The 15,185-nt window shown below is 37.4% G+C and overlaps 1 protein-coding gene across 1 annotated transcript; it reads right to left on the reverse strand.

Moving 5' to 3' along the window:
* Positions 1-281: 281 nt before the first annotated feature.
* Positions 282-11,282, reverse strand: CLDN12 (claudin 12). Its single transcript, XM_058725149.1, has 3 exons — positions 11,026-11,282; positions 9,626-9,715; positions 282-3,638 (listed from the first exon to the last, which is right to left on the reverse strand). The coding sequence occupies exon 3, from the start codon at positions 3,603-3,605 to the stop codon at positions 2,871-2,873; it is 735 nt and encodes a 244-aa protein (XP_058581132.1). The 5' UTR covers positions 3,606-3,638; positions 9,626-9,715; positions 11,026-11,282; the 3' UTR covers positions 282-2,870.
* Between the last annotated feature and the right edge of the window lie 3,903 nt (positions 11,283-15,185).

Genomic DNA, 15,185 nt, shown 5'->3' on the forward strand with positions numbered 1-15,185 from the left:
ACCATGAGAAAACTCCATTGATGAGGCAAATCTGGCACACTAACTTCATTCAGTGCTTTCTTGTGGAACGTTGAAATAGTCCAGTGAACTCCTAGGACCACTCTTAAAATGGGTGAAGGGTCTTGATGCTTCTGGAATAATAAATCCATGTTTTCCAATTCCTTTCCAATTGCTATTCTATAGGGCTTTAAATGGGCTGTATCTTTTCCAATTTATATATATTTGAGAAACATTTCTCAAAACATTTTCCCTTAAAGCATTGAGGAAAAGGAAACAAAAACTTGTAAAAATACATCTTTTAATAAACATCAAGAAATACAGTGCAGTTTCACTGAGGTTTTACATTGCAGTTTACAACAAACATTATCTATTATAGTGTATAATTACAAGTAAAGTAAACTGAAGAGTGGTTCTTTTTTTTTCCTCCCATGGCTGGATAAACCAAATCTGGTGCATCATATCACATTTAAGGTTGTTTTCCAAGCTGGATTATGTAAAAGGCCCTTAACATTAATAACTTGTAACAACAACAAAAAAGCATATCCCCCATCACAATGATAGCTTGATGAGTACTCAAAAACTACTAAAAAGAAATGTAAATACTTGCTTTCCTTTGATGGCTTTGAAGAATAGGTATTGATAGCAATTCTGAAATATTAAAGACAATAAGGGAAACAGCTGTTTCTTTTGCCTAGTATATCCATAATAAATACTAATTTGAGTCTACAGATTATGAAAATACTGCAAAAAATGCTTACAGGAAAAGCTGCACATTTATATTTATGATCGCATGGACTAAAACATGTCTAGTGTATTAATGGGTGAATCTGCTTTTCTTTAACATTGTTTATATAAAGAATAGGAAGATGGTAGAATTCTTGACACTTCTGGACAAATTTAGTGAGAGAGGAGACTGATATTAATTAGCACAGGAGTAAATTAATATTAATCTCAAAATTCTACTTGCCATTGTTTTGGAGTGATCAAGATTCAGCTACATCTGGGAAGAGTAAAAAGGAATGGAACTGAAGGTAATCAGAAGCTATAACTAAAAAAACCAGAGTTTTGCATGCTTTATACTGATGGCATTTAAAAAGTTTACAACTGGATTTATTTGCTATATACATAAACTAGTGCTGTAATTGCGGGGGGGGGGGGTGGGGGGGGGGAAGAACCACTTACATCCACAGAAGTACCAGAATCATATCCAGATTTGCAAAGAGGCATAATAACCACCTGTTTACCATGCAACTAGCTGTTTGTGAAATATGTAATGGTTAATAAAACAAAATCCTTATGAACATAGTACTAATGTGTAGCAAATTACACCAATTAAGTCAGCAGCTCAAATTCATAAGGGTAAAGACCCAATTTCCCTGAATTTCTAAGCATTCATCTTGGTGTTAACATGATTGTACCTAAATATTACCCCTTTAGAGGAAGGATTTTAAATACTCCTTCCTCTTCAATACATCATCATACTCTCAGAGGTGAGAAGGAAACAATTTAATTTCTCTACCACTTTTGTCCATTCTCATGAATCCGACAGTGTCATTACAGTGTCTAGGCTAAGGTAGGTGCTCTAAAAGATCCAATGAACTGAATTTCTAAGTTCCAGAATATTGCTGGTATTGTACAATAAGCCTGTCTGCTAGAAAGCCACGTCGCTGGCTGAAATATATTCCTGGATCAATGACTAAGAAATTAAGACCAGCTGCCAATAAAGTCAGACTGTTCCCTGTTGTTTAACAGTTTGATTTTCTTTATTATATTAAAATTTCTTAGTGGATGGGACCTAATCTCATACTTTTCATGTATTCTGTATAGCACTAAAGTGTTGAGCAAAGATATACACTCAAGGAAATAATCAGTGACAAGGGCAGGAACTGAATCAAGAGTGAATGTGGTCATGGTGAAGCCATAACTTACTTCACTCATCATTCAAAAGGCAGTCACCAGAGTGAATCTCTGATATTGTCGCCGAAGAACAGATGCACTGTCTAAAAGAGAACCAACCACTTGGGCCTCTTTCTTTCTTTCTCTTTGTCACTAACAGATTATACAGGTGCATGAGTATTACTTGGTGGATGCTATCTGAAAAAAAATAAGGCTTTTCTGCCTCAGAGAGGAAGCACCAATCCATCACATGGCCCCATTTTAACTCTAATAATACAATTTACAGAATAATTAACTTTTAAAATTATGTTAAATGTTATCCATACTATTAGTTATTTAAAATGTTAGGCTTATTCTCTCTGCCATCACTTAAAATGCATTTTACTTTTAAACACTGCCATGAGGTAGAAGATAAGGAACTCACAAAAGAAAGTAATCTTCAAAATACCAAACTCTATTCAATACAATTAGCCCCGAGAGAAAAGTAAGAAAAGTTACAGCCTTAAGCTGGTAGACTGACTACTGTTAAAACATTACCCTTACCTGAAAGAAATTTCTTATATTTGAAATTGCCCTTCTTCCCAGTTTAAGGTATTATGGGAAAAGGACAATACACATTCTGAAATACTCATAAAGATCATGTACAACAGCCTCTCTTAGCCATCATTTTTTTACTTTACCATGTTGTTCTAAATCACCTCAACTGAGACACAGGTCCTTTCCACTTGAATAACTGATTAGATATCAACATAGAGGTTAAAAATCCTTCTAGCATAAGAAGCAAGATAAAAGGAATGATTCACATTTGAAATAATGTACTTTTCATAAAACTAGCAGCACTTCATTCTACCAGGACATACAAATTTGGCTTCATTGGTCAGAAACAAAGAAAAATGTATATAGGTCTAAAACAGCTCCTTGTACAAGGGAAATGTGAGGCTACAAGTTTTCTCTGAGAACTACCTACTTCCCCATTAGGTGGTATGTGAAACTACTGGAATGTCAATTTCGATGGCAGAGAGGCGAGAGCGCGCTGAATAGGGCTGTGAGTAAGTATGCATACTGGGAGGATGGGAATACAGCGGTTGCCAGAAAGGAGAAGGCAAAGATTTGCATGCACAGTACCAAATAAACAGTAGAAGGGAAGTCATAAACAGGCCCCCAGCACTAGCCATAGTAACATACACTGCGTAGTCAAATGTAAAGACTGGCTCAAATTTCTTGTTCAGATGAATGTTATAAAAGATGACCCAGATGGATGGGGAGAGGCTCACAGTACCTGCCAGGAAGAACAGCAGCCCAGCCACCAGATGGCAGCCTGCACTATTGACCAGACACTTGGCCAGTTTGATGTTGGGCACTGAGGACCTGAAGGCCGTGTTACACATTCCAATCAGGCAGAGCAGCAGGGCACCCATTGCAATCAGGATGCTGAGAGGCAGGGCAAACTGGAGGACCCGCAAGTCCAGCTGGTCAACTGACGAGTACCAAGTAGTGTCATACATCAGGCAGTCACTGCTCCCATCATATCGGGCACACTTCACCCACAGGCCAGTGTAAACAGTCAGATTCTTCTCATTTCTGTTGAATGTGATCAGTCGTAATTTCCTCCAGTTGGGAAGCAGAGTCCCCGCAAAGAGGCCTGCTACCGAGGCGATTCCACACAGGAAGGAGAGGACTGTGGCTGCATGGACATCCCGACAGCCCATGGCAGGCAGGCTTGTGCAGTACTGTCAGTCAGACTAGGGGTGACACACAAGAGGACAAATCATGAGGGGACAATAGGAGAGCAGAGCAGGAAGGGTGGTACTGATTGGCAGCACAACTAGTGATGTCAATGCAAAGAGGGAAATTCTGTCCCTGTTTCCTATGTATAATATGAATGTATATAAACACATATGCATGTGACCTCAGAGCACAGGTACACTCACATATGCTTAGTTACCACTGCCTGGGTCATGTAGCAGCTGAAGTTGTTGAACATGAGTACTTTTCTTCAAATATGAGTATTTTCAAGAAATATTGGGGTTTCAAGAAATATTGAACATGAGTATTTTTCTGCAAATCAGAAGAACCATCAAAATAATTTCAAATTCTCTTAACATCACATCTTAAAGTCTCTCAGTTGTCACTAATCACTCATTCAACGTACATATATCAAGTATTTTAATGTGTCCGGCCTTTAAATATACTGGGTTGGAGGACTCATAACTGTCAACTATAAAAAAACACAAACTCAGCCTCCAATGCTCATGAAATGTAAAATGAAACTAGCATGTGGCTGAGGTGAAGGCAGCTCATAAAAGACAAAGATGTAGGGAAAGAAGCATTACAAGACAGCAGACTGGCTGAGGAGGGACTCTGAGCCAGACTGCTAGCATTCTAATCCCCACTTCCTCATTTACTAACCAAGTGACCTTGGGTCACCTTGGGTCAGCTACAGAACTTCTCTGTAATTCATTTTCCTCATCTGTAAAATGGAAAAATAATAGTACCTACCTCGCAGAGTTCTTTTAAGTATTCAGTGAGTTAATATAATGTCCAGTACTTAAAACATGTCTGGCATGTTGGTAAGAGCAATTCAAGTGTTAACTACTTCTTAGCACTCAGTGACCAGCTCAGTGCCTGGCACACAGAGCAGTTTAAAGAATGTTTGCTGAATAAATGTTAAATAAGAAAAAGCAACATCTAACATCTCATTCCTATATACTAGCCACACTGATAATTACAAAATCTAAATGAACTCCTCTCCAATGAGTTAGCCAAATGAAAAGAAGAGAACAAAGACCCCTGAAATTAGTCTGCTCAACTACTTCCTGGCCGACTCAAGCTGACTTGCATGCTTTTCGGGTTATTACAGTAGTGGTTACTGGTTATTATACAATTAGTGCTCATATAAGATGAATGCAAAGATTCTTGAAGTAATGAGAACCTATATACCTCTACCAATGCTATTGTAAGAAAAGGAAAAAAAAAAAAAAAAAAAAGTAGCCAGGCCTTTCTCTCATTCCAAATTAAAAGGCTGTGTGTGTTCTTGGGGTGCCTGGGTGGCTCAGTCAGTTGAGCATCCGACTTCAGCTCAGGTCATGATCTTACGGTTCGTGGGTTCAAGCCCTGCATCAGGCTCTGTGCTGACAGCTTGGAGCCTGTGGCCTGCTTCTGATTCTCTCTCTGCCCCTCCCCTGCTCATTCTCTGTCTCTCTCTCTCAAAAATAAATAAACATAAAAACAAAAAAATTTAAATAAATAAATAAATAAATAAATAAATAAAAGGCTGTGTTCTTTCTCTGTATATGACAAAGTACAAGAACCAGTATCTTATTCAGCTTTAAGAGTCTGAAACTCACTTTCCAAACCACTCAAATGTATTTTCTCTGCCTTCTATCATACCCCCAATGAGGCAACACAACAGACTAATAAGGCAGCACATTTACTTCTTTTAGTCAGATAATGATGAAGGGGCATCTTCATCATACATACTGTATGTATGTGCTCAGAGTACCCATCATCCTTTGCAGAGTCAAGTATTATCTGCTGCGATGGTGGAGTAGCATTCCCAGGAGTTCAGGGGCCAGAAAGAAGATCAAAATGCTAAACTGGGTTAGCACTTGATCAAATGTGTTTGAATGGGAAGGCATAATGTTCTTTAGGAAACAACATATTTGCATATTAATATAATCACATAAACTAGGAATAACTTTACTAGCAGAAAACATATAGGTATGTATACATACCTATATAACTGTACAATATAAAATCAAAGTGTAAGCACAAGTGAATCATTTTTCAAAGTCTTCAAGCTAAACATAATTAGTTCTGAGTTTCTCCATTAATATTAGTTTACTACTTGTTTATTATGTTGCCTTCTGTCAAGATTACCAGAAGTAGAAATTGTTTATGAATAAGTTACAGATGAAAAAAAAAAAAGGAATTATAGCCTGAATTTATATTTTTCTTTCAAATTGGGGGGAAAAACTGTCTTGCTTAATTTTAGCAACCAACCACCTTGTTCCAGCAATGGAAACTGTGGTGCAGGTTTGAGGATGTTTATACTGGAAAAGGCTACTAATGATGTCATGCTCCAAATTTCAGCTTCTTGTTGATTTTCGTTCATTTACCTGTCTGTCTCCCCCATATGCTGTTACCAACTTGCACAGTACCTGGCACATAAGTCATTCTGGCAATACTGGAATAAATAAGTACTGGGCACTATTAGGCTACTGGTAATGTAGAACTGGACAAGGAAGTAGTTATTATAAGTAATAATTCATTCAATGAATTGATTTATTCAACTCAGTATTTAGCACAAGCAAAATACCCTAGACTGACACTGAGGCCACTAAGATCTGGACCTTGCTCCAATGTGTTAACAATCAGACTGAGAGAAAGAATATGCTGCTTTATGAGAACTCAAAATGCTAACAATCAATTATATGATTACCACCTATCAACTGATATTGTTAGATACTAAGCAAAGTGAACCAGTAAGGTACCTGTTCATAAAAATGTATCATCCAGGGTTAGAAAAAGACTGAGCAATGAAAGAGAATGATGATTTGATTAAAGTTGTGAAGACTCAAGAAAAAAGGTTCCTTCTGTTTCTCTCAAAGCCTCAAAACTCCTTTAGGCAATGCGTTCAGCATCCTAACCCAATCACAAATTCCCTCTTGCTTTCAGAGATAGGGGTCAAAAACTTGGAGTATCAATATAATTGAGCTTTCTTCAATCAAGCTGTCTTGTACCACTAATTCCTACAATACAAAGGGAGTAAGAAACAAGATCAGAATGAATGACTTTAATACTAATAAATAAATTTCTGTAGTTCTTAGACTAAAGACTATCAAATGACAATAATGAACAGAGGTGGGTCAATATTTACTTTGGGATCAAGTGTGTTAATATTTATACTGCATCAAATCAACACACATGTTATATCAGTCCCCTGAACTTGCTTTTACTGAAGCATTCTTAGCTCAGACCCCAGAGATTGAGCAGAAGTCCTAATTTACACAGCCAACAAGAAATGCAATGGCATTTTTCACATGGGAAATACTATTAACCTCAATTCTTTAGCTAATTTCAACCTCAGTGCTGGAATTAATGTCCTTGCTCTTTGTAACTTTCTTTGGTTGCTTTACTTTTTATGACCTGTTCTTAACTTCACATATGCATGATTTGATGTCATATATCTCACTAGAGGGATGAAGTAACATTTAATAGGGATAGTTAGGAAAAGGAATGTTTAATGATTTAAAACTGAAAATAATGCTCTCAGGTTAGGATTTGTTCATATTAAGAGTGTGAAAGATCTCTACTCTTGTGCTATGCCAATTAATTCTTAATCCAAAATAATTAAACACAAATCTGATCATTTCACTTTTTTTTAAGATTTTAAGTAATCTCTACACTCAACATGAAGCTCAAATGCATAACCTTGAGATTAAGAGTTGCATGCTCCACCGACAGAGCCAGCTAGATGCCCCTTGCTACATTTCTTACATTCAATGGCTTCCTATTTCCTTCAGAATACAGTTTCTAAGTTTCAAAACTTTCCCATGTTTTCCAAAGTTTCAAATCCCACCATCTGGTTCCTGCCAAATTCTCAATATCCTTATTGTATCAGCTTCCCATCTAACATGCTACAGACTATGTAGCCATACTGCTTTTAACTCTTCAAATTTTGCTTATTTATTTATTTATTTATTTATTTATTTATTTATTTATTTTTGAAAGACAGACAGAGTGTGAGTGGGGGAGGAGCAGAGAGAGAGGGGGACACAGAATCTGAAGCAGGCTCCAGAGCCCAACATGGGGCTCGAACTCATGAACCGTGAGATCATGACCTGAGCTGAAGTTGGACACTTACTGACTGAGCCCCAAATTTTGCACTTTTAAATTTGGCTAAAGGCTTTAGTTCATGCTATTTTTCCTTCTAGGACTTTCTTAATTTCATTCTATTCTTTGCTTACCTAACAGGTATTCATCTTTCTAATTTCCAAGGAGGCTGGCCCCAAACCTGTTTTCTCTTCCCCTATCCCTAACCTCCCCACCGGCCCTGGTTATATGATCTGAAAGCACCTTTGTACTTTTTCTTTGGTAGCAGTGATTATGCTTATAATTCCTCATTCAACATTTATCTTTCCTACCAGACTGAATTCCAGGAGGACAGAGAGCCTTCTCTTTTATTCTGTCCCACACTGGTACACAGAAGACACTCAATTATTTGTTAAAGAAATAAACAAATAAATGTAAGGTCCACATGGGTATAGTCATGATCCAGGGAGAAGGTCACAAATTTGCTCTGTTATCAGTTTCTTTCTTTCATTCACTCACTTACTCATTCATTCATTCATTCATTCATACCCTGTGTTCTGAAGTCTCCAAATTGCTTCTAGACCATGCCTCCGCTTTCCACTCTTATGTGACCAGTCTCCCCTATTTTTTTAAAACAAAGTTCATTTTCTTGCCCTAAAAACTTCCCAAGATAAACGAGGCCATTCCCAAGTATTTACATAGAGACTATTCTTCTAGAAATAAATATCTAAGCTTGGCAACACTAGTTAACTTCCATAGTGGTCAATGGATCAATCAATTACGACAGTGTTGAACCTGGTGTTTTCTACTTAATAGGTATGTTACTAGTGGATATACTCCTTTATTAAGAGTGGTTAATATATCAAATTAATGTTCATCAAAGCAAAACTATTTTTAAAGCAAAACTATTTTATTTGTATTTAGATTTTCTTTTTAAAAGAGCAATGGAGAAAAAAAAAAGATAAACACCTTTTGTCACATGAAAATCCCTTATTAGGGACTGCAGAAAGTATGTAAGGTTAAAAACACACTAACAAATCTAAGTAGCACTCCTGAACACCAGCTAGGTCAAATATACAGGTGTCTGGGCTTTTTGTTTCCATCTAAGAGGCAACCTGGTATTACAGTCCCAGCAACCAAAAACCCAAATGCCAGTCACAACCTGGGCAAGTCATCTATGTCCTCTGAACTCAAATATCTCACCTATAAAATGCCATCCAAGGTAGCTGTAAGACCATGAACAGTAAAACCCTTTGTAAAACAGACTATGGTCAGAAATTTAAGTTTATAATGATTACTAGTAGGCTTATTTATTTTCCTGAGCTAGGTACACACTTTTCTTCCAGATCTTAGCAAACAATCACACATGGTTACAGCCATAAAACAATAATAACAGAGCATTCTCTTTAGAGTAGTTACTGAGCACATCAAATGAAGTCTCTGTTTCAAAGCAAGCACTTCACATTTGTCATCTATCTGTTCCATGGTGACTTTCAGAGAAGTAGATGGATAAAATTTGGTACGCAGTTAAAGGTGATCAAATGTATCATTTCAAATAAAAATATTTTCAAAAAGATATCTATGGTTTTGAATAGTGTTCAAAGAAGTCTAAGGCAGGAATAATGGCTAACAGCTTTAGGAATTCACAGACCCATCACTATGTAATTTTTTTCAGGGATAATCCCAGGAATAGCTATATGAGAACACATGTGTAACAGCAGCTACATTAATTCTTGATGGTAACACTAGCAGTCCCTTCCACCAGTAATTTGAGTTATTTTAGAAACTGTAGGTCAATCATTGCACTCACAAGGGAGATCTATCTTATAACTTTATTTTGCTGAATAAGAGAAAAACATGACATCTCATATATGGTGGAAAAAGGAAAAGGAGTAAAATCAAAGAATGTACTTACTCTTTGAAGTACTTGACAGCTCTAAAACAACTTTAATCAACTTAGAAGAAATATATGCACATCTGAATAGACAGTAGAGATGATCTGGGCCTAAAGAAATAGGGAAAATGTCCCAAATTAACATAATACTTCTTTAAATTATGTGTGTATAGGTATACACACACACATACAACGTACACACACATATATATAACGGATTTTTTAGATCCTTCTGATGATTACGAATACGGAGAGCCAAGGAAACACTGTGCAGTTAGTTGTCTTGAAAGTAAAAGAAATTTGTTTCTTTTGTACCTTTTAAAAGAATACTGATAACAAAACTAGGCTGAACAAAAGTTGATCTGCATTGTGCATCCTACACTTTGCAACTAATTTACAATTCCACCAATGGCTCTACCTGCCATTTAAGTATGTTACCATAGATCTATTTTAAGCATCAACAACTTCCTTTTCAAACTATTTATCACAATAGGTAGGACAAGGATACAAACTTGTAAAAGCTTCAGAACTTCCTGGATTAAGGCATTTATCACTAGCCCTATTATTATTATATAGAATGTTGTCCTCAACAGTCTGCACAGATTTCAATCAAATTGTAATTTTTCTTTTCTAAATGTATGTTTCTTGAGTTAATATCATAGAATTCCTCACTCCAAATTAAGGTAAATTGATTTACAATTAAAGACACACACTAGGATCCCTGACTTTTCATTTTAAGTGGGGTCACCAAATCTGGCCTTCCTCTAACGTGGTGACAGCTCCCTCCAAGGCATTATTACACACAACTTGGGCTTCAGAGTAAACCAAGCTTCCAGAAAAACCCGCACTCCTTCTCCTTTCCTTCAAGCCCTGTCCTTAGAAGCATCAGAGCTAGCAGACAGAAAGAAAGAAAAAGAAAGGGGAAAAAAAGCTCTCCTGGTTAGAGCCAATGGAAAGAGACCGCAACAGTGACTGTGAACAAGCCCATCCCTGGAACTCTGAGTAGGTCTGAACCAAGAGCAGGTCATCATTACACAACCAGCTGGTGATTCAAAAATAGCAACTTCCAGCTCCACACCTCACACCCCGCTAAGCCAAGCCCAAGCCCTTGGCTGCTGCGGCAAGACACCTCGACATTTCCATACTCCTCTGTACAAAATAATTTTTTAAAGCCTTATAAAATACCTCCTCACTCAATTTTCACGTCCACAGATGTGGTCAACAGTTTTCAGGGTCCCTGATTCTCTTCGACTTAGCTATTTCACACAAAATCCTCCACTATTTATGCAAAGGACCCAGATTCTTGACGTCCACAGATGTGGTCAACAGTTTTCGGGGTTCCTGATTCCCTTCCACTTAGCTATTTTACACAAAATCCTCCACTATTTATGCAAAAGACCCGGATTCTTGACCACACCTACCTGTTTCTCACATCCAAGACATTTCACTCGCCGACACTGAGGAGCTTCTTAGAGCGTCTCCCTCGCGGCGTCCCAGGAAGTGCGTCCCCAGCGAGCCGCACCGGAGGCTTCTGGGAGCTTAGTCAGGTTCTCCCGAGACCCTAATCAAGAATGCCCTGAATGACTGAGAGACTACAATTCCCAGAAACCACGGGGACGCCGGCCGCAGGCAACATCCTGCGACCACCTCTCGCGGATCTCCCCAACCTCCAGCCACCTTATTCCTCTTGCACCTTCAGTTCCGTCCAGGTTTCAGTTACAGGTGTTTAAAAAAAAAAAAAAAGTTAAACGAAACAGAAGTAAAAATACTTTTGAGTTGGGTGCTCAAGTAAATATTTACTACTAAATGTGATCTCCCCTTAAGATTTGTTAGCAAAAATCCTTACATACTTTTTTTCATAAAACATTTATGGAGTCACAAAAAGGAAAACAGCTCAAATTGATTTGCAATATTTTCAAAGATAGAGAATTTGAATGGTACAATGAACACGCATACACTTACGCTCTAGATTCAACAATTATCAACATTTGCCACATTTATCTTCTCTCCACTTATATGTATGTGATCACTATGATGATAGGCATCGTGACAGTTCAGCATCCTTTGTTTTAAAATTTTAAAAACATTTAGCTGCTTTGTTTTATATGGGGTTTTGCTACATATTAGTTGGGTTGCCTTGGGCAAGTTACTTCCCTCTGAGGTTATCTGTAATGAGGATAAGATTACCTGCATCATAAAATTGTCTTGAAAATTAAAGGGACTTAATACAGGCAAAGCGCTGAGCACATAACTGGCTATTAGATATTTGAGCTAACTCTACTCTTCTGCACAATTTCAACATCCTGTCCCTTTCTTTGTGGCTTCTCCTAAATATGAATTACTGTATTCGTGAATATCTGAATTAAAATAAAGGTTTCAGAAGTCTTGTATTGGACAGATCTGATTTCTTTTTCATATATAAAGGATGTTGAAGTGTCATGATGCCTACTAATTTCAAATGATCACACACACAAATAGAAATAAAGTAAATGTGGCAAATGTTAGTAATTGTTGAATCTAGAGAGAGGAAGCATATGGGTGTTAATTTACCATTCCAATTCTCTGTATCTTTAAACATTTTCAAATAAGAAGTTTGAAAAAAGCATCATAGTTTTAAACAAAAGTAAAGAATGGCATCCATCCCTATCCCACTCTGCCCCTCTACTTAACTTGGGCAAGTTAAGTAACCTCCTTGTGGCTCGGGATCTTATCTAAAAATAATGGTAAGGATTGAATGAGTTACTATACATAGAGAAGTTTACAACAGTGTCTGACACTGGTTTTTGTTGTTGTTGTTGTTGTTGTTGTTGTTGTTGTTGTTGTTGTTTTTAACCATTTTCCATTTTGTGTTGCTCGAGGGAATTTTGTTAGTGATGGAAAAGGGTGAAAGTCTACTATCCACTATTACTACCTTCCCAACTGCCATACTGCTTCAGAGGATGGATAGAGCTATCTAAGACCAGAAGCAATCTAATCCTAAAACTAGACCTAGAAATGTAATTATGAGAAAGAATATTCAACCTCAGTGATGGACGATGGCAATATGACACAGCATAACTCACTTCTTTGCTCTGAACTTCAGCTCTTTCATCTAAAAAACTGAATTGAATCCCATAACTGTATACAAAATCATTTTATAATTTATTTCCTCATCACTAGTGAATACTACATGGTTAGCAGACGTTAGCTGGGATGAATATGTAATTGATTATAATAAAAAAGTAACAGCACCAAAAGGAAGGGATGACAACACTATTTTTAAACTAATTGATTAGTTCATGTCTATGGTTAACCTGGCCTTTGGTATAGCAAAGATGGAACAAAATGCATATGCACACACCTTGGTGGGACTAGAATATTGGAACATCATTCTCAGAAGTACTCTAGGAAAGACTTTATATCAGCAGTTAAGAATCCTGGCTTTCAATTCTTTTCTCAAACGAGACTCCTTCCCCCCCAATCATGGAGACTTTTCAAGGAGTAAGTCAAATCCTTAAAAAAATTCACTGCAATCTCTCGCCACCAAAATTCTACAAAGGTCTGCTTACTGTATTAGTTTCCTATTGTTGCTGTAACAAATTACCACAAAATTCAGTGTCTTAAAATTATACAAATTTAGGGGCGCCTGGGTGGCGCAGTCGGTTAAGCGTCCGACTTCAGCCAGGTCACGATCTCGCGGTCCGTGAGTTCGAGCCCCGCGTCAGGCTCTGGGCTGATGGCTCGGAGCCTGGAGCCTGTTTCCGCTTCTGTCTCTCCCTCTCTCTCTGCCCCTCCCCCGTTCATGCTCTGTCTCTCTCTGTCCCAAAAATAAATAAAAAACGTTGAAAAAAAAAAAAATTAAAAAAAAAAAATTATACAAATTTATTATCTTACAGTTCTGAAGGTCAGAAACCTGACACAGATCTCACTGGGTTAAACTAAAGGTGTTGGTAGGGCTGCATTCTTTTTTGAAAGCTTCCCCTTGTCTTCTCAGCTTCCTGAGGACACCTGCATTCTTTGGCTTATGGCCCCCTTCCATTTTCAAACTCAGCAATGGCTGGTTGAGTCTCTCAACATCCGAATCACATCACTCAGACATTCTTCTGTAACCCTCTGTCATCTTTTGAGAACTCTTATGATTACATTTGATCTATTTGCACCACCCAGGATAATTTACTCTATGGTCATCAGATGAGCAACCTTAATTCTCCCTTGCCACATAACAGAGCATATTCACAGCATATTCTTGAGATGAGGATGAGGACATCTTTAGGGGACCATTATTCTGCCTGCCACAGTCACTAATAACTCCTTTCCGTTGCATCCAAGGGTCTCTTTTGGGTTCCGAATTGTCTTCCACCTCCTTCAGGTCCACATTGCACAGTTCTGACTGCCTCTCCCCACCGCACCCACCCCGAACTCTGCTTTCTCATTTTTGGAAACATCAACATTTCTACCCTACTGATTTACCTGATTTGTTCCCTTTCCACCTGTTGCTTTCATGTTCTCCTCCCCATTCCCCAATTATCAAAAGTCTCTGTCCTTGGGGCCCTCTCTATCAGTAAATACTTCTTCAAAGGGTAACCTGAAATCCCCAAATCCATATGTCTGGCCAAGACTTTTCATAACTTTAGGACTATTTCTAATTACCAGCTCATATTGTTAACTGCCATTAACTTTAATTTCAGCATTCTCCAAATATAAGTTAATAATTATACTCCTTATGGCTTCCAACATTCCTTATTTTGTCAGCGGTTTCCCTTTATTTCTTATCTGTTTTTGAAATCTTCATACTTTTTAGTTAAATTAGGGACCACATCTTAATTCTTCCTTTGGAATATCCATTTGCTCTTTTTTCACTACAAAGAATTGTCACAATCCTATTTAAGCCCTTGTCTCCTCCTATTAAGATATGTGCAACAATTTCCTTATGTATATATTGCCAACTTAAAAATAATAGAGAACATTGAATATTTCTTACATTCCAAACACGTTTTCCATGAATCATCTAGTTTAATCACAATAACTCCATATTAATGACAAATAAATTGAGATGCAGAGAGGTTAAATGATATGCTCAAAATTAATAAGTAGTTTGTGGTTGGTATTCCCAAAAGATAGCTGTTACCATTCAGAACTTTCCAGATCAGGGCAGTCTCCTTATTTTGGATTTGTGTCTAAAACTGTACTTTTTTGAAATGCCCGTTGAAGCTATTCTGAACTTGGAATGGCTTTCAACTATCCTCTTTTCCCACTCAAATCCTGCTTTCACCCTTATCTGAATAATTTTATCTTCTCTAGATTATACACGTCAATTCCAAATTGGGAAGCAACTAGCACATATTGTTCCCTTTTTATGTTTTAGTCATAGCTCACCATAATATTTCCATGACTAAAACTCAACAAATACAGATTAATTTAAAAATTTCCCTATATACTATGTTTTAGAGGAGTCACATAAAAAATACTATTAATTGGGAAGTTGGGAAATGTAGAGAGAAAAGTAGGAAAGTATTATGGGTAGAATATATTCCTCAAAAGTTCCAATGTTGGGAGTCCTAACTCTTTCAACATACCTCAGGATGAGACAGGGTCTTTACAG

Source organism: Neofelis nebulosa, chromosome 4 (genome assembly GCF_028018385.1).
Source record: "Neofelis nebulosa isolate mNeoNeb1 chromosome 4, mNeoNeb1.pri, whole genome shotgun sequence".
Classification (NCBI taxonomy): Eukaryota; Metazoa; Chordata; class Mammalia; order Carnivora; family Felidae; genus Neofelis; species Neofelis nebulosa.

Coding starts and splice junctions, on each gene's coding strand:
- CLDN12 (XM_058725149.1), bottom strand. CDS start 3,605: ATGGGCTGTCGGGATGTCCATGCAGCCACAGTCCTCTCCTTCCTGTGT.